We start from the raw sequence: 19,813 nt of genomic DNA on the forward strand, positions 1-19,813 counted from the left end.
TTGTATTTATTTTATTTTATTTTTGCAAGCTGTCTTTTCTGGGGTACAAGCAACCTTAACAGTAATTTGTTATAATGATTTTCTTATATTCCTTCTGAGATTTGGATAAAGCATCTCCTAATTTCTACATGTATGTCACCCATACAATACATTGCCTATCTATACTCGTCACCACAATCACCTGTTGTCTCCAACAAATCTTCACCTTTACTAAGAGTTTCTTCTAGTTTCTGAATGTCATCTGGACTGAGCTCCAGATCCAGGCTTTTCATATTGCTTTCAATATGCTGGGCCCCTGGTACCCCAAACCTACAACCAACTATGATTCCTGCAACTTCAGGTTTGTCAAGAATGTAGCGACAAGCAACATTAGCTATGGTGCTGTTGTGTGCCTGTGCAATTTCTGACATCTTGAGCAAGAGTTCCTGGAACAATTCCCAGTTCCCCCATGCATCAATCATCTGCTTATACTTTGCCAGTGATGCAGTTTTTAACTGAGATCTTCCGATTGGTTCTTTTGCATTCAGATATCTGTCTGATATCAGACCTCCACCCAAGACACCATACGCAAGGAGTTTAATACCATGTTCTCTACAAAGCTTGACCATCTTCACTTCTGGGCGTCGATCAATAATTGAATACTGCACTTGATTGGTGGAAATTGGTATACCCTGGTCAATAATTTTCTGCAGATGTTCCGTGTTGAAATTAGTTAAGGAAAGTTCTCCAATTGAGCCTTCCATTTTTAGTTCATTAAGATAGTGTAAAGCATCAATGTATCTGTCATCAGAATAATCCCACCAATGAAATTGTAGCATGTCTAGCTTCTCAACACCCATCCTTTTCATGGCAAGACGAACTTGTCCTTTGGTCACTTCTCTGGTTATTGGTGATCCAAGGTGAGGAACCCATTTGGTCAACCCTGTTGGTAAGTAACAATATGGATTGAGGCTAATGATATAAAGATACAACCACACAACGTATTTTTAAAAATATTAGTAACACTTGTGCTATCAAGACCACTTGGAAAAATATAAAGAACCTCTGTTACCCTAATCTAGCAAGGCCATGGAAGAAATATGTTCTCCTACAAATTCTGAATTATTGAGACAGAATGTTCAGTGCAGTTAAAGAAAGGATTAAGGAGTTTGAATTAACAGGAATCTTAATGACCTGTGGCTCTGTACAACAGTAATGGGAAAATAACGTCTTTAAAGAGGAAGCAACTTTATTTTAGTTGGTCTTCAATGCAACTATAAACGTTCACTTACTTGTCGAATCTAACAATGGGTTTCCAGACTTTTTGCCAAATGGACAACCAAGCTTATACCTTCAATCTTTCGTAACCTAAAATACCGTGGACTAACATATATTGGCCCCTCATCTTGACTTGATGTTTTCGAGTCTGGTTAAGGAGCCTATTTTCCAAATTAGTTTAAAGCACTGGCCTCAGTTGTTCAAAAGGTGGTTAACGCTATTCACCGGAAAATCACAATCTAGCGGATAAACACTTGCGAAAGCAATTGATTTATTCAATGGATAGCGCTATCCACCCTTCGAACAACTGGGGCGTGATTTTTTGGTGATATCAGCACATATAAGAGGTTAGCTTTTACCAAAATGGGGGCGATTTGCGAACGACTTGAACAATTACAATAAAGTACCTTGTACTTTGCATTTCACATCCTCGCCTCGTTCAGTCTTCAGCTGCTCTAAAAAATCGCCAAAGATGTCTTCTGCGGGACCATAAATATCCGCCATATCAAAGGATGTCAATCCAGCGTCATAATATTCAATCATTTCACGCGAAGCGTTGATTGCATTTATGTGACCATGTGCACCAGAAATTTGCCACATTCCGTTTAAAATTCGGCGGATTTCCAGACCATTCTTGAGGCAACACCAAGGAACTTTTGCCATCTGTTTGCAGGAATCGACTACCCTTGCGCATTAACTAAACATCAGCCGCCGTTCTTCTTACAAAATGGCGACCAAGCCTTGGCTTTGGTCACGCATTCTCTTATCTCTCGCAATGTTCTACTTTTTTCATTGATTTCAGGAGTTTTGTTCACATTAGTCATTGGTACCTGAGCATTATGCTCTGTAATTATTTTCCGACATGGGCATGCCTAAAGAGCCAGTTAGAAGCAAATTGGTGGGGATTTGTGGAACAGCAAGAATTTGAACCGGAAGTGAACTTCGCAGGAAACGAGTTGTTCGGTAGCCTGGCAACCGTCTCCTAGAAACGGTGCGCTTTCAATACAACTCGGACAGTTCATTTTCAGTGGAAGCAATTTTCTCTGAATTACTTCTCACACAAAACGATACCTGGACAAGCTATATATAGTCAGTTTAATACATCAGGAAAGTTACACTGCCGAGAGAATCTGGGCTTGAACGTTCGGGAAACTTATTCTAGATTTACCGCAAGAACTTGGGAGCGAAAAATGTTGAGCAACACCGGCAGATTTGTTGACCGAAATCCAGGAATTACTGCGGTAAGTGAAGAAGTAAAGCAATTTGATTTTACTAATAAAGAGACTGTTGTTGAGGATAAAGAAAAGACGTAAATCGTACCTGCAATAAAAGGAATAAAAATTGCTTCTAAGCTAGTTACAAGACAGCGGTTTCGACGCAATTCTTTCTCATGTTCCCTCTGAGACAGTGCACCGATCCTTGCAACGGAAGCCTTGAGTTTTAATTACCGCTTTAAAACATCAATTTGAAATCCTAATATCTTTTCCATTTTTTTTAAGGCGGGAAAGCTTTTCAATGTAACAGGAGAAACCTCCGGAGATTGCCTGCAAATAGCACAATGTGTAAGTTAAAATTGACTCTTTCAGCTGAAGTAACTTGAGACTACTTCAAATTCAGGATTGATTTTTCCCTCATTACGATAAATTTGTTAAGTTGCGGTTGCCTTTAGCCCACCAGGCCAGAAACAGTGAAAAAGTTTCGAGGAACAACGCAACCAAAGGCAGGAAAAGAACGAGTGTTTTATGGCAGAGCAAATGACCCTGACGTTGCTTCACAAATTTCTCATGGAGTTAGCACCAAAACCTCGCTTGTCGTGAGTAATTTCATCGTCATTCATTCATTCGTTTACATGTTTATTCAACCTCAGAAGATTATTCATGTTCTCTAGTGTTAATTGTAGTAAAATGCTTAAGGACTTAAAAAAATAAAGGTTGTAAAAACACAGTCTTTGTTTTCCGCGAAATTGTGCTATGCCCAAAATTGTTTCCTATGGAAAACACCTGTTCGTCTGTACAAATAAAGAAAAACTTGATATATAGTACAGTTAAGTTTACTTACGATTTTCTATTCACGTGTGAAAAATTAAAAGAATTTAATGAACTGAAAACCTTTATTAAAAATCTTTTTACTTAAATATGGCACTTAGTTCATTCTAATTCTTCTCATCGTGACTATGTATCTAAAACCTGCTCGAGATAGGTAAGCCGTTATCAGCATTTGTAAATAAATAGTGTACTGTCATCTTGAAAACTTGTGATTTATTAATATTCAAGGCAGGGGATCTCGTTAACCCGACAAGGAAGAGCCTCTTTTCACAACGGATGCTTGAGAAAAAAGAGAGTCTTTATGCCAGCAGAAGGAATGCACCGTTAGGTAATTTTTGCTTGTCCTCTTTGGAATGGATTGTAATGGGACTCAAATCTCTCCACTATCATTACATTTGACAAATTCAAGTTACTGGCCTTTCTTCGTGAAAATTTATCACAAAATATATTGTGATTACACATCATGCTTATAGCTAGTCAGGTTGAAATAATAATTTTTTAAAAACTTGTCTCTATTACTTGTACTTGTCCCAGGGGAATAAATTGAGGACTCGTATATTATGATCTATACATGTAGAACCAGTAGGCACATTGGACCAATAGTGACGCGAGTTGTCAGGAAGCCTAGGATGTCAGTAATATTCTAATTTCAATCTCAGATAGCTTGTTTCTGGCACTGTAATTTGCTCACTACACTGTAAGTCACGGTTACCAGTTCTTATACTATAAATAATTTAATAATATTATGATATTCTACCAAGTGTTGTCACTTAGCTAAAAAGAGTGTGATGAAAAAGAGAAACGCCAAAGCATCTAAAAAACAAACCCAATGCAAGGCTTGAGTGCACAAACCACACCCTATTGCAGACCAAAATGTAAAAAAAAGTAAAAAAAAAACCATACTCTTTGGTGCCGCTCATACCTATATAGCCCATATAAGGGAGTATCCCCCCACCCCACCCCCCTTTCTAATAATACAAATCCCATTTGCACCAAGGACTCTTAATCCCCTAATCACAGTTAACAAAATCTCAGTTCCCAATGATCAAATCCCATTTTCCCAGGAAAAACCATGTCAATCACAGCTTCCATTTTACCCCTTCATGACCCTCTGTAAATTCTAATAAAAGCAGCTATCATGTTATGTATAAATTAAGTACTTCTCTGAACACTCTTTCTGCTCTTCCTCTCCTTGTGAAATCAGGAAGCTCTCATGATCAGAGGCCAGGTTTACCAAAGGGAATTGGTCGAACTGATGTCATGTATGGAGTTAAAACCATCAAAGGTAAGGTGAATGTCAATGAATGAACAAACAAAGAAACAGCAATGGGTGGATGGAGAATTAGGGAGGGAAAAATGGATAAATTATGGACAGATGGGAATTAATAGTAACCTCGAAAAAGCTGATTCCTGATTTAAAAGAGGACAAACTAGACTTGTGCCTTAATTTGCATTCACTGAACCAGATCAAAGTGGAATTTGCAAATTTTTGGTTTTAAAAAAAGTTGAAGGAAAATTGGGATGCCCGATGAGGAAGAAGATGCCGCAAGAAGCTAAAGGTATACTTAAAGATGCAATCGCCCTTATTCATAAATGGCGGTCAATTTATAATTCTTTTGTCAAAGTGTAAATTAGCCTACCAAGCCTCGGTACCATACAGTGAATTGAAAAGAATTCTTGCTCTAAAATGAGGCTTGGTATGCAAATTTGCATGTGGACAAAAGAATTATAAATGTGACCGCCATTTATGAATAAGGTCTATTGGACTTCTTAATTTAGTGATTAAGAAGACCAGCTTTGTTTTATGCTGAGTTGACCCTACATACTAATACTTGGAGGATGTTCCATGTGGTATTTGGATCTTTACTTCTGAACTGTGTTGACCTTTCTTACTAGAATGATTTCCAGTGACCCTTTGAAATTCTTACAGATGGAAGTGCAGGTGAAATGGTGAACCCTGCTAAGCCTGCAGCACAGGTAAACACAGAGTCTCTTCAAGGAAAACACCTTTACAAAGTCAGCCATCATGACTTTGAAGTTGGTAAGGGAACTGTTTGTACATTTTGTAAGGAAAGAAAGTAGTGCATGATAGCAAAAGATGTAAAATTCACTGTGAAGAAAAATGTTGCACAGATAGTATTATTTGACTTTCTGCTGAATTCCAGGCCTGACACAACTTTTCATATATTTTCAACGTCATAAAAGGGAAAAAAAAGAAAAATAGCAAGGACAATCCATTTAAACCACCTCTGTGCTCATTAGACCCTCTTTGATTTTAAGTCTCTTTGAATCTTTGGTTTATTAACACTTAGTTCCAACATAAAAAGACAGCTGTTACTGATCAGTCAAGGTATACTATCTCAAAACAAACATCACCCTGATCTAGGCATCCCTCATCATCACCACAACCACCAATAATGTAATCATTATCATCATCATCATCACCATTGTCATTGTCATCCTACTCATCATCATCGTCATTATCGTCGTCATAATCATCATCATCATCATCATTTCCGTCATTGTCATCCTACTCATCGTCATCATTGCCATCATCATCCTACTTATCATCTTCATCCTCATCCTACTCATCATCATCATCATCATCACATTTAGAGGAGCACTGTAAGCGTTGTGGTTCAGTTGGCTAGTGAGCGGCTTTTGCAGCGAGAGGTCCCTGGGAGACTGGATGGGATAAAAATCTCCATAGGTTGGCACCTCTGATATTTTGCTCTCTTGTTTTTTTCTGCAGGTGAAATGGTGGACAGGAAATATGACTGGAGCAGGATTCCTAAAGAAAGCAAGTTTGGTGTAGAAACACCACACAATAATGATGGCATACATGTTCAAAAAAGTCTCAAGTGGCTCCATGAGACACAACAGTGAGTTAAATAGACTTTTTTCCAGGAAATAACTAGTGTTCTCTTTTCAGACGCATATAATGAAAAACACTGCCTTAGATTATAATTTCTGTTCCATTCCATGTAGACACTCCACCCAACTAACTCACACTCGATTAGGTAGAAATCAATGAAAAAAAATCACAACAATCACTGATAATGGAAAATTTCATTTTACAGTGTAACGCGCCTTCCCGTGGCCACCTAACAAAGTTTTTTACAAAAATCCACCAATCAGGGTGTGCGAATTTCATTAACAGTCACGCCTCCTTGAAAAGTTCATATGGTTGTAATTCGAACACTGTTGCATGGATTGTTGAGTTAACATATTGACACATACCGGTAGGTTGTCAAATGTGAAAGTTTGTTGATTGGCCACAGTAAGGCGCATTGCACTGTAATAATTAGCACAGTGAGGCTTTTCTTGATAATAACGTATTTGCACCTTGGCATACATAGCCTTTAAACAAGGTGATGTACTTTCTTGGAGGGTGTAATTAAATTATCTTGATAAGTTATTTACTTATCCCTTTACTAGGGAAAAAACAACAAAAATTGTCTCAAAGCGAGTGGATGACTTCCGTGAAAGGACCCAACCACAACTTGGGAAAGTGCATGACCCAATCAAAGACACCTTGAGAGTTGCTCCTGATCATTCATTTGGTGTTATGGTAAAACCTGACGAGTATGGTGCGGGGGATTTGATTCACATGAGGGTTCCTAGCAAGTACCTTAGAGGCCGTGACAGAGAAAGAGGAGTGCTGGCTGCAGTGCGACATCACTTGAAAAAGGCCAACTACCACAATTTTCATGACCTTAAAGCAGCTTTTGAATATTATGATAAGGTAATTATATCTTAACTCAATACCAGTAACTTGAATAGACCATTTTACAGTGCTGTGCTCAGTTACCAGGCCTTTGAATAAAAGCAAGGCAGGGGTACTGAACTGTAAAATGGTCTATTGGGAGTGCAAGAATTTAGCTGTGAAAGTTCTGCAATCCATAATAAATGTCTTCAAACTAAAGTAGCATCAAACCACATCGATCTTATAAACCCACCCAACTGATGAAAAATTTCAGTGATTCTCTTGTACAAGTGCATTCAATCATTACCATTTGCAAACTTCCACCTAAGTTATCTACTCATGAATGATTTTTTTTAATACTGGCCAGGCTGCATGACATTTGGTTAGCGCTAACCCAAAGTAACATGATATCCTAGCCACCACTAGCAATTTGCAAGCAATCTGCGCCTATACCTATCGGTAAAAACGGGGTATAGGCCTATTATCACTCACTTTTAGCTGGTGCAAATTGAATAAAATACTTTGCTCCGTTCATGGATAGGCAGTTCCAAATGTATTGTAATGTCTGCAGGTATAACAATGAGTTTTCATTTTGAATAAAGTGAATCTAACTGAAAATTTGAACTTTTACAGGACAAGTCTGGGAAAATTTCCTTGAATGAGCTGCGTGAAGTCTGCATTCAATTTAACCTCCCTGTGGAACCCGAGCTGTTGGAATGCATGCTAGATTATTGTGATATTGACGGTGATGGACAGATAGATTACCAAGAGTTTGCAAACTTCCTGAATTGGAAGGACAAGATGCCATCAGGTGGAGTGCCAAGTTCAAAGACAAAGGAAGCAGAGAAAGGAGATGAAGCTCAGGTAAACATATTCATATAAAAACCAAAGGTGCTTTTGCATACCTGTAGCTCATCAGTTGGGTGATGGTGTGCTGGCAGATATGGACTCTGAATCCTTTCATTTTACTGTCCAGGGCCTGAGTTTGGACAATGTGCAAGCCAGCGAGGTATGCAAGGCATGCGAGCCATGGCTGCCAGTCATGTGAGCCAAAATGGCGAGTCAACATGCGAATCACACAGTTATTGAAAGCTAACAGTTTTAATTAAAATGGGTGCTTAGACTTAATAACAGTTTATCAGCGCCATTTGAAACGGGTGCTTAGACTTATGACTTGCTGGCTAACAGATTGTCCAGCCCCCCACGGCCTGGTTGTTCAAAAGCTGTTTAATGCTAACCCCAGTTTAAAAATTAACAAAGGAGTTTATTTCTCTACTCCTAAATGTTGTTCAGCTCTGATCCCAGACAAAAGTTTACCTTAGAGGAAGGCAATCTTGAAAAACAACAATATGCAAAACAAAGTTTCACCCAAAAATTGAAAAAATGAAACCAAAGCTTATGCTTGTCCTGGATGAAGTTAATCAGCTTTCAAACAACTAGGCCCAGAGTATGTCATCCTCGGAGACCCAGGGGCAGCTATAGTCGGGACGATAGAATGTTCGAGGTGATAAGAGTATGTGCCCAAGGGCTCTTCCCTTCCTTGTAGTAAACTTTCACCACAAACATTCTATCTATCTCCGAGGATGAGAGTATCTTTAATTCCATCTACTTTCTACACTGTCTAGTAGTTACCATAAGTAAGTGGAATGCTGCCAAGAGGTAGCATTTTGAAATGGATCACATGCAGTGCACAACAAATGCTGCCCTTGAAACTATGGGCACAACACAGACATCAGAAATCTGCACATGGATCTCAAATAAACACAATAAGAATGGCTGCCTCATAACCTTGGCAGCAAAATCCCAAGGCTTACAATAATAATTACTGGTACAAGGAATTCTAATAATAATAATAATAATAATAATAATAATAATAATTAATTATTATTGTTATTATTAAATTCACAATGTGTGCATATCTTAATTAATTAAAAAACAGCATTTTTGTGAGTAGGTTTTAAGTCTCCTTCTCCACACTTGATGCTAATTCCTTGGTTTGTCTAATTGTCAAGAACACAAAAAAATATGAATATTCTAGGAGTTTAATATGTAGCTAAAATGGATTTGCCTCTTGCATTGTTACAAACAGTTTTACATGTTGCTGATTCTAAACCATGAAGACAGTATTACGTAAAATTTTAAGACTTCATGTTGTACTGTATCAGGAACAGACAGAAGGAGACGTGTCACCCACAAGACTTGAAAAACAGATTGATAAGGCTGTTGGTGGCTGGAACCCTTCATCCTCTCAATTTAATGCTGTAGCAGGAGGAATAAGGACAACAGGTCAGTTCCAAGAGGATTACATTTGTAAAACTAATTAAAAGCTTTCTTTCACCATGCATCATATCAATCTTGTCCCTCTACAGTAGAGAGCTTAAAGGTAAAAAAGTCTCTGTTACGAGCCTGAAGGCCCATTAAGGCCGGCGCTTATCTCCGGTTTCCGTAGCATGAAGCGACTAGGAGTATTTATGCTCCCCCCTGGATGGGATGCTAGTCCATCGCAGGGTTACCCCCAGCATTACGCCGGTACCCATTTATACACCTGGGTGGAGAGAAGCACCGTGAGAGTAAAGTGTCTTGCCCAAGAACACAACGCGATGTCCCCGGCCAGGCCCCGAACCCGGACCACTTGATCCGGAGTAGAGCGCACTAACCATGAGGCCACCGCGCCTCCCACATAGTAGAGAGCTTACCCTTCCCGAATCATTAAAAAAAGGAAAGGAAAGGAAGGAACTTTATTTAAGTCTCTAGCCTTCTAATGCTGGAGCACTAATTGGGGGCCCCCGTAAACTGAAATTAGCAATTAATGCAAATCAAGTCAAATGTTGGTTTTTGAGGAGAGAAGAAAACCGGAGTACCCGGAGAAAAACCTCTCGGTGCAGAGTAGAGAACAACCAACAAACTCAACCCACACAAATGATATGCCAAGTCTAGGAATCGAACCCGGCCCACATTGGTGGGAGGAGTGCTCTCACCATTGCGCCATCCCTGCACCTCATGTAATTAGCTCATAATCACTGTATTATATTTTAATAGGATGGCGAGCCTATGGAGTGCCAACTATCAGATCTGATTTACCAGCACCAACAACAAGACGAGTAGCTGACACAACGGTAAGTAAAGGTGTTTACCGTAATTGTCGATGTGCATGTGAATCTTTTGATCCTGTCACACACAGCCATTCATCCCAAGATTTACACCACACCCAGACCCATGTTACATCCTTACACAGTTGCTGCTGTAACAAGGGCACAGGGTATAAGGAGCTCAAGTCAAATTTTTGATTTTGCTCAAAATCAGCTGAAATTTTGGAAGTGTCCCGACTTGCCTGTACCCAGACCTCCACCGTTTCAGAACACGCTAACAACACAGGAGGCAACCTACTTTGGAACGAAGTCAAGTTTATTGATCGTGATCCTCATTGGTACACACGCAGGGTCAAACAGGCGATTCACATAAGACTTCATCCTAACACCATCAACAGGGATAGTGAAATAGAAATTCCGGAAGCATGGATGCCAGCAATCAGGAAACACAACAACAGCAGTACGACAGCGGTACGACAGTGGAAAGCGAAAGGAACAACAAACCGAAACAGCGAGGATCGAAATGCACCAGTCACAGCTGCTGAAAACCAACCATTCACAGCAGAGCATCCTGCTTAAAAGGTGATGCGTAACCAGTCAACCTCATGGCCTGATGGAGACTAGCAGTATGCAGTCAAAACGTCGCGATCTACATCACAAGTGACCACATCATGAGCCAAACGAGAATACTTTATTATTATTAATTATTAAAATGTTACCCTTTTGAGCAAAATTGAAAACGGCCAAAAATAATCGATATGGCCCCTTATGCCCCAAGCCCTTCAATTAAGGCCTATAAGGAAAGGGGTGTCATGTGCTCACAACTCTGACGCCTTGGGTTATTGTATTGTACCGTTGTGTTGTTTTGAGACAAGAATCTTGTCTTTCATTGCTCCTGGTTGAAAACCACTCTGACCACTAGGAGGATTAACAATAATAAGATTATTTTCTTTGGTGATCCTAAATGCAACACCACTGCAAGTTTATTATCTTAAAAGTGTTGTCCTTGCTTGAATCACTTCTCACTCCCTACAGTATGTGTGGCCCCACCAGCTTGAAATACATCGCCATGTATTAATAGAAGTTCCCTACTTACTTACATGTACTTACTATAATAACCCTTTCATCCCTAAACCATTTGCCCCCCCCACCTCTGATGATGAGTAACTTGTCTGGTGTATGACAGAGTAAAATCTATACATGTCACTCCAAGGAGGAATTGGGGTACAGGATAACAGCAACATACTACCAGAAGCAACCAGGAGATGGTCAGCTTTCCATTCAAGGGGGAGTAACAATACTATCACTTGTGTAACCAGTGTGGTAAATGTAAATGACTCTACTAACCCAAGTTCTACTTAACAAATCTGTTCAAAGTTAACTTACACATTGTCAATAATTTTACACTTCACAGAACTACGGTGATGAATCTGATGCCTATGGGTTAATAAACCCATCAATCTACAGCAATCACGGAGTTCATGAAAAGGACTTTTTTCAACCAAGGGACCAATATGAGGTAAGTATCATGTTGAAATAAGGCAAGTTAAGGCATTACCTTCAATGAAAGCTAGGTTTGTTTCATCTTTACTTTTCTTCTTCTTCTTCTCATTGTCCAGATCAGAAGAATCTTTGATGGAATAGGAGTTGAGATGACAAGTGATGTGTTTGAAAAGATCTGGGAACAGGCTAGCACTAGGCACCCAAGTGGGCTGGTAAAAAACATACATCCTTAATAATTTGCTTTACTGACCCATTGAAAGCATAGTTAGTCGTTGAAAGACTGTCTTAATTTTGGCCAATCTATCTGTTTACTGGTTAGCACAGTGGACAAAGAACCCCACTGCTGAACCAACACTCAGGGACCTTATAACTGAGAGGAACTTGTTGCTAAAATTTCTAGTCTTCTCAGAAAATCACAATAAACGCTAAGCCCTGTCACATAACCTTGCTATTAATTGAAAGTATTTTTCCTCCATTTGAGATGATTAGGTTAATAATCTGGGAGACACTACTGTCCTGGCATTTGAAATGTCCCTTTCCGGTCACCATCTGTGTGTCAAAAATATCGCATGCATGCTTACATGTTAACTCTCTAATACCTCATAGGGAACCCTGAGTCCTATTTTATTTCACCTTGCACTTGCTCTATGCAAAACCATTCAGCCTTCAATAATAATTGTTATATTGCTGATTTTCTGATTTTCCAACAGGTCAGCGTGGAGTCTTTCAGAGGAATTATGGATGAAGTTAATGCCCAAAAACTTGCAGAGACACAAGTTGCATGATGCAATTTAATTGCCATGGATACATCAATTAAGAGTTCTAAACAGGAACACAATTATTTTTCACTAGGTTCCGACTAAAAAACTTATTAATGGCAAAAGAATATTTCCAATAAGTAATGTTTTCACAGAAAATGTTTATTATGAGTGTCTGAACCAAAAGCAATATTATTATTTATCATGTTGTAAAAAAAACTTTCAACAACGTTCTTTGCAATTTTGTGACATCTTCATTCTAAGCAATAACAATACCAGTAATTCAAAAAATAGTAATGACTAAATCCTTTGCCTACCAAACAAAAATAGAGTAATTTCATTAATTTTTTGACAAACATTTTGATGCTGGGTTATTCAATGAAATAAAATAAATGGGGTGGACAATTTACAGTGGACATTTCTGGGCTGATTTTTGTGTTCTAGTTCATAGACATTATAATGTTCATTTCCCATCAAAATTGAATTCATTTACATTGCCAAAAAGATACAGTAAGCCTAGGCCTGTACATTAAAATAATATTTATCTTTACTGTTATCCTTGAGAATTAATTATTTCTTGTGTACATTATTTTGTAATAATTAGACAAAGACAAATTACCATAATAATATTATTCATGCTGAACACAAAACAAACACTGAGACATAGACATCCTCAATCGAGCTGTGTTCAAAATCCCATTTAGAGCGCACCACTTTTTCACTGCATTCAAACCCTAAAGTCAGGAGAAAATCTTTGGCAGGGTTTGATGAATGTGTCCACAATCTCTCAAATAGCTTGTCTTCAGATGATGTTGCTTTTCCATACATTGTATTCTTAAGCTAAAAAAAGTTGGTACAGCAATAAGTAGACGGAAGAAGTTTTCAAGTGGTGTATTTGGGTGGCGGTTAAGGACGGTGCCTACTAATTCAAAGGTATTTTTGCGCGGTTTACTGAATATGCGGGAAAAGCAGATCTTAACAAGTGCTACTGAAATCCAAAAAGAAAATTGGGGGTAACCACACATTTTTTGAAGATAATCAATCAACAATATTTAGAAAAAGCTTTCAAATACAAAGCAATGTATGGCGTTCTTTTCCAAATTGAAGCTTAATTAATTATCTCTGAAAAATGCATGGTTAGCCCCAATTTTCATCTTGGATACCAAGAGCACTTGCTAAGATATACTTTCTCCGCATACATGTAGTTTTGAACCGCGCAAAAATATCCCCTGTATTAATAAGCACCACCCATAGGAAATCCGAGTCTCTCGAGATGCGCAGAACGTATTCGCAATAACAATAGTAGGCACCGTCCTTAAGCAAGGACAAAATGGGGTTTGTTTTCCACTCTACCAAGCCCCATTCCATGCAGATACTCTCTCCATCTACGGTACCTGAGACACTCTTACCCAAAAGATCACACTGAATTTGATTTGCATTAATTTTCTGTTCCTGCTTCTTGGCCTCTTACATGTACAACTCCTAATTCCTCTCTTTCCCTAAGCCAAGTCTCCTGTAGCACCTCTGCTATCATTCCCCTGGGCTTCTACTTCCCCTCCCTACCCCCATTAACTGGTTTGAAACCATGGAATCATTATCGTATAACTTGAGGGACCATTGTTAAAGACATCAGTATCTCTACCTTTGGTCAACAGAATAAGTCATGCAAAGAACTGTTCAAATCAAGTTTGCTTTAGACAATCACTAATGTTGTTAACGCTCTAATATTACCTGTTAATATTAAGCAGTTAACTGCAAGTTAGAATTATGGGCCCGGTTGTTCAAAAGCCGATTAACTTAATCCAGTATAAGGTTAAACTTTTGTTTCATGTTTTCAACTTTTTGGTGAAAGTTTCTTTAATTGGCTTATTTTGTATTATTTATTTTCAAGATTGACTTCCTCTAATGTAAAGTTTTGCCAAATACCTAAGTTGAACAGCACTTGGGAGGAGAGAAATAAACTCCTTGGTCAATTTTTAATGTGGGATTTCGGCTTTTGAACAAGCGGGCTCTGGGGACAAAACCTCTCCAAATTTTGGGAACTTTTGCTTGTACTTGCAATCAAATCTGAAGGTTGAAATCAACTGATGTTTTCAACAACCTGAATGGGAGTCTTCATCAGAAAAATGCATCTCATCTTTTTAGCAGAGCTTGATGGGTAGGAAAATATGGTAACCCATCTGTGCGAGAAAATTTGGCTTTGGTCACCATATGTATGTCCATACCTCCATATATGCCAATGTGACCAGTATCACGTGAGTTTAGAGCTCATAATATGTATGTAATGAAATAATTAATATGTATTGGGGACTTAATAATTCCCCATACATGACGTACCTACGTTTTTTCTTTAAGTTTACCACTGACCAGGTACTGGGTTTCCATTGGATCACAGGCTCAAGCCAGGTTAACTTATTGTAAGAGTAAATAACCTGGGAGCTCTGCTCTTAGTCTTGGCTAAATCTATAAATTCTTTTGAGTCATAAATATCAGGTGATTTTGATGCCACTGACACATCATTCAGAGTCTAAGGGAAATTTTTGTCAAAGAAGCGCTAAAAATCACAAACAATATTACATGTATTTCACTTACGAGATACAACAATGGTTCCTTGTATTGAACAGAAACTTCTTTGATTGCCTTGCACTGTTGTGGAGACAACTCTGAAATTTGTTTCAAAGTACATTGTATAAACACTTATGTTGATCTAATTTTAGTCAAGTTGTTTAAGTTTCATTAAATTTTTGCGAATGAAAATAACATTTAATTTTTTCTTTCATGGTGACTCAGGGACATTATACAAAATCTGAGTTGTCCTTTCCATCTTGGAGCTGGCTGCCAATAGTGGAAGCTCCAGGATGTCTCAGGCCCCCAACCTCCACTTAGCAATGCAGTTGTTAACTTGAAAAGCATTGGGCCGGTTTTTTTCAAGATTACCCAAATGCAATCTGTTTCAATCTTGACCATTTGTGTTCATCCGTGCTTCTCTTCCCTTTTGCTGTATTTCTTTTATTTTGTTCAACAGTTTTAAGTCATTGTGATAATTGCAATGTTTCCTTCTACTTTTTTGGTGTCATGAAATTACATCATTTTGCATGACAGAGCCCCTTTAATGGCCTTACTTATCCGCCAGCTCATTGGTAAAGCATCTCTGAACTTGCAGGTTCAACTCCTGTTTTGGTCATTCCATCTCTCTGTCTGTCCCAGATAATTAATTGAACATCTTTTTATCACCAGCAAATTTGGTTGAACTTGCGTGTGCTAGAGATTAGGGGACATGCGGAACTGCATAGTGAAATGAAAGCTGGTTTTTTTTTTTAATGAAACGAACAGGATCACAAACCTGCCACAATTATTTCAAACTAAAGGTGATTGCAATAATAATTACCTTCACGAAAATAAAATAAGGATTCAAGGCAACTAAAAACTCACCAACGAGAGCCTCTGCTAAACCTGTGCAGCAACGTAACACACCAACACTGGCTGTCTCAGAGAAAGTCATTGTATCTTTTCCTTCTTCTAACTCAAAACCCAATAAGATCAAAAGCTCTTTGCAGCTCTCATATCCTTCACCAACACCAGTTTTGAAGTCAGCAAGAAAAAGTGGCTTTGACAGACCCTTCTCTTCAGAACAGGAAAGGGCTCCCTCAAGCTGTTTGGAATTAAGGTGTACTCAAAATTATTATTGAAGGGCTGTATGCCAAACGTGAGTTTTTCCTCTAAAATTGGTTATTCAGTAAGTGTCACAACGTAAACTTAAGTATGTAACTCATGAATTTCAATCAGTCAACAGCTATTAACTGTTGAATGTGCATGCAAATTGAGAAAATAGGATTTAAAAGACCAATTTCAATTTTTACTAAAAATATAGTTATCCTTTCTCTGTAGAAATCCTGTTGATTTTAAAGATCTTTAAAAGATTGTTAACATATTTTCACAGAAAACCAGGAACCTCAATGAAAATGGCAAATTACTGACCACGTCTCTCAAAGGAGCAATAGCTTGTGGATAAGCAAGGATCATTCTATAAACTTTCAGTATCCTGGAGAAATGTGCAGAGTTGAAAAGGTCACCAAATACTGCAGCCAATGCTTTATCTAGAGTAGACACAAAATACGAATAGATAACTTTAATTTTCTCATCTAATTCTTGATTATTGATAGATTTATTTTTTATACATTCCACTTACCATTCTGTCCATCTGGTTCATCAAATATACATTTTTTGGTGACATGCAATTCATCTCCATCAATGGAGTCTGGTAACACAAGCTCAAAAGTTCCCAATGCAGAGTCAAAAGTCATCTCATAGCAAGCAAAGCCAAGAATAGTGTTTTTTGGAAGCTCAAAGGACCGATGATGCTCTGCTTGCACAGAGCCAGACAAGTTGATGGAGAGCTTGGGTTTACCGGCAGTGACACTGGCATCACCTATATTGAATTGAACAAAAGTGTAAATATTGTTACTGTAACAGTGCAATGATCAAACAAGAGGAATCACTTTGTACTTATTGCATAAAAGTAATTCATACTTATGGTAACCCATGCATATTTAGTAAACCTTATAGCACTTCTAACAGTTTGGTATCATTCTAGTTTTTAAAAAAGTGATAGCATGAACACTATATATTCCTTGTTAGAATGATATGAGGAGCACAGTGTACACATGTACTGTATGTATCTTTGTTTAATAAAGACTGAACTACGGATTTCAGATTTCCAGCATTTTCATTGGCTCGCCAGACAAAGGCTATCAGTTCACATACCTGCTGTACCTAATATTGCCAAGGACCACGTCAGCAATAAAGCAAGCTGAAAACATTTTTACAGCTCTGAGAAAAAATGGCCGACAAAAACCATTTTGGACTGGACTTGATCGAGGCAGAAATCAACACTTTAGTCGACAACACATGGAAGAGTTGTTGATCCCGGAGTTTTAAATAAAACAATAATTAATTGTTCTACTCTGGCTTGCTGGATATAAAATGATTACAACCAACTCGGCATGGATATCTATTAGCTAAGGCTAACAAGTGCCTCCGCCCAAAGATTAACACCGAACGTTTCAAGAACACATTAATAATTGTAAATAGACTCATTTTTGAACACAACCTGTTATAATTACATAATTAACTTGTAGCTACAGTATCTTATTGTAAATTCATTCATACTTTTCGTTTATGTAACATAGGATATGTATTTTTTATCTTGTGGCTTATTAAAGTCATCATCATCGTCTATCACTTCATATCCAGGGCGCCCTCATGTAGAATAATTATTGTTAAGTATCAATGTGTGATGGCATCCATAACTTGAGGCTTGTAGAACCCAGTTTTGAGAGAAAATTTGAGAAAGGAAGGAGGCTAAAAGTTCAATGGGTACTTAACCCTTTCCATCTTAAGAGTGACTATTTTATTTGTCAACTGTGAAAGGGGTAACAACAAAGAAACATGGGATTACGTTTCTTTCTAAGGTGTTATTTACATGAGACCGGGACGAACTGAGACCGGTATGAACTTATACCGGTTTGAAAAATTTTTGCAGCTGTTTACAAGAAACCAGGATGAAGTGCTTGGTACCTGGTTTCCCAATGAAATGATATGTTTTGTCTTAAATATATGGCTCAGACCCAAAAGCATACTGGCTTGAAATTTCTCAACCCATTCTGAGATTTGTTGCTATTTCCATGAGAACGGTACGAACTTGAACTGGTACGAGAATTTCTCATCTCCGTCCAGCAACCGAGACAAAGTCAGACCAGTCTGAGTTCATTGTCAGGTCAGTCTCATGCAAATGCATAAGAGGAAATGTATGGAGGCCGATACAAACTCATGCCTGTCTGAGTTCGTCCTGGTCTCATTTAAATACCTCCTAAGACAAGTCATGTTTCCACAGTGCCATGTGCCATAGACTTGTATATAGGCTCTGTGGAGGAGCTGTGACTGAAAACATAATGGTGCTCCTGACTTCATGGCAGTCTTGTCTACTACAAAGTAAGGCCCACTTTTCCCTTTGCACAAAGTATGTTGCTTGTCACCCGATTATAGAGAGAGAATGGAGTGAAAATTTTCATTTCCAAGGAATCAAATTATTAATGTTGCCAAGTGTATGTCACATGACCCTTGAAATTCGATAAACTACGAATGTTATTAGTTACCTTTTCTAACTGAATCAGAATCAACATCTGTGTCACTTTCAGTCACAACAGTTTGATAAACAATACAAATACATCGCCTTGGTTTGGCCAGTATATACTGCACAAACTCATGATCCAAATTCAACATTTGGTCTTTTAACAATTCATTCAAGTCCTTCCATTTAACTTCTCTTTTTATCACTGCTCCAACATCCATGCTGACTGTGAATGAATCAACTGCTGATATGTCTATTCCAAAATCCTTTGCAATTTTAGTGCCGAGTTTGCCATTGACATTAAATCTTGGTTCATTCTTGTAGTTGTGGATGAAAACGGAATTCTCAATTTGGCTGGCATCGCTGACTGGCTGAAAGGTTAACAAGGATATAATTATAAATTACACAAGATAAAAAAAAAATTTAATAATAAGACAGTCACTTTTGAAAGAATTAAACTTCGAAAAGGTAGCAACTAACACAAAATTGGGGATCAGATCCTGCAGTGCAACAGAATATGACTGACGGGAGAACACTGCCAAGCACAGGCAGCCTAAGCTCGGTGTACGATTTATAGACTTTGTATGGGGATATTAACTTTGAGCTTATAAATGCTAAAATAAGCTGTAAATGTAGAAATAAACTTCACTCACCTCTAAGTACAGTTGTTTTCCCCTCATGAGGGGAAATGACAACTAACGACATTGCAAAATTCGTAAGCCCTAAACCCCTATTAAAAGTTGGACACAGTTTGCCCTCCGATTACACAGAAAAGGCGAGGACAACTGTACGTAGAGGTAAGTGAAGTTTACTTCTACATTTACAGCTTACCTTAGCATTTATAAGCTCAAAGTATATTTTCCCATACATGTCTATAAATGGTACACCGAGCTTGGGCTACCTGTGTGCCAGGTCGGTCAATTTTGCTGCAGAGGGAACAGGACAGCCACAACACCAGACACAACACCAGACACACCAGGACTTCATCCCCTAAATTTCCCGAAATAGTGTGTGGGTTCTTTAACGTCCCATAGGGAACTTATGAACAAAGAAGATATTTGTGAGACGGGGTTAACGTTTACGGTTTAAGTAGTCCTTATCCGAGCTTACCTTCGTCAAAATTTCGTCCAGAGTAAAGGGTGTTGTTTCGTATTTCACCGATTTCCAAAACCAGCGACTCCTTTTTTTAACCACAACACAAAGAATATCGCAACGTGATGCAGAGTTTAAATCGACAACAGGACGAAGAGTGGATCTTCCTGTATCTTTCACCAACTGCTTCGAGCAACATTCGAAAAGCGCCATTTTGTTTTGGGTAAAGCACT

The 19,813-nt window shown here is 38.4% G+C and overlaps 3 protein-coding genes across 3 annotated transcripts; 1 reads left to right on the forward strand and 2 right to left on the reverse strand.

Annotated features, from left to right (window-relative positions):
• On the reverse strand, window positions 1-2,057 carry LOC137985017 (L-glyceraldehyde 3-phosphate reductase-like). The gene is made up of 2 exons (XM_068832412.1): window positions 1,665-2,057; window positions 1-922 (listed from the first exon to the last, which is right to left on the reverse strand). The coding sequence occupies exons 1-2, from the start codon at window positions 1,918-1,920 to the stop codon at window positions 156-158; spliced, it is 1,023 nt and encodes a 340-aa protein (XP_068688513.1). The 5' UTR covers window positions 1,921-2,057; the 3' UTR covers window positions 1-155.
• A 198-nt stretch (window positions 2,058-2,255) lies between these two features.
• Window positions 2,256-12,651, forward strand: LOC137985016 (EF-hand domain-containing family member B-like). The gene is made up of 14 exons (XM_068832411.1): window positions 2,256-2,498; window positions 2,757-2,819; window positions 2,927-3,070; window positions 3,531-3,630; window positions 4,507-4,587; window positions 5,233-5,343; window positions 6,055-6,184; window positions 6,741-7,047; window positions 7,642-7,872; window positions 9,174-9,294; window positions 10,048-10,124; window positions 11,512-11,616; window positions 11,717-11,812; window positions 12,311-12,651. Exons 1-14 carry the CDS (start codon window positions 2,448-2,450, stop codon window positions 12,383-12,385), a joined length of 1,692 nt encoding a protein of 563 aa, XP_068688512.1. The 5' UTR covers window positions 2,256-2,447; the 3' UTR covers window positions 12,386-12,651.
• On the reverse strand, window positions 11,684-19,813 carry LOC137985015 (uncharacterized). The gene is made up of 7 exons (XM_068832410.1): window positions 19,599-19,813; window positions 18,514-18,859; window positions 16,548-16,787; window positions 16,337-16,455; window positions 15,791-16,010; window positions 14,951-15,021; window positions 11,684-13,198 (listed from the first exon to the last, which is right to left on the reverse strand). Exons 1-7 carry the CDS (start codon window positions 19,791-19,793, stop codon window positions 12,992-12,994), a joined length of 1,398 nt encoding a protein of 465 aa, XP_068688511.1. The 5' UTR covers window positions 19,794-19,813; the 3' UTR covers window positions 11,684-12,991.

Source organism: Montipora foliosa, chromosome 14 (assembly GCF_036669935.1).
Source record: "Montipora foliosa isolate CH-2021 chromosome 14, ASM3666993v2, whole genome shotgun sequence".
In the NCBI taxonomy this organism is placed as follows: Eukaryota; Metazoa; Cnidaria; class Anthozoa; order Scleractinia; family Acroporidae; genus Montipora; species Montipora foliosa.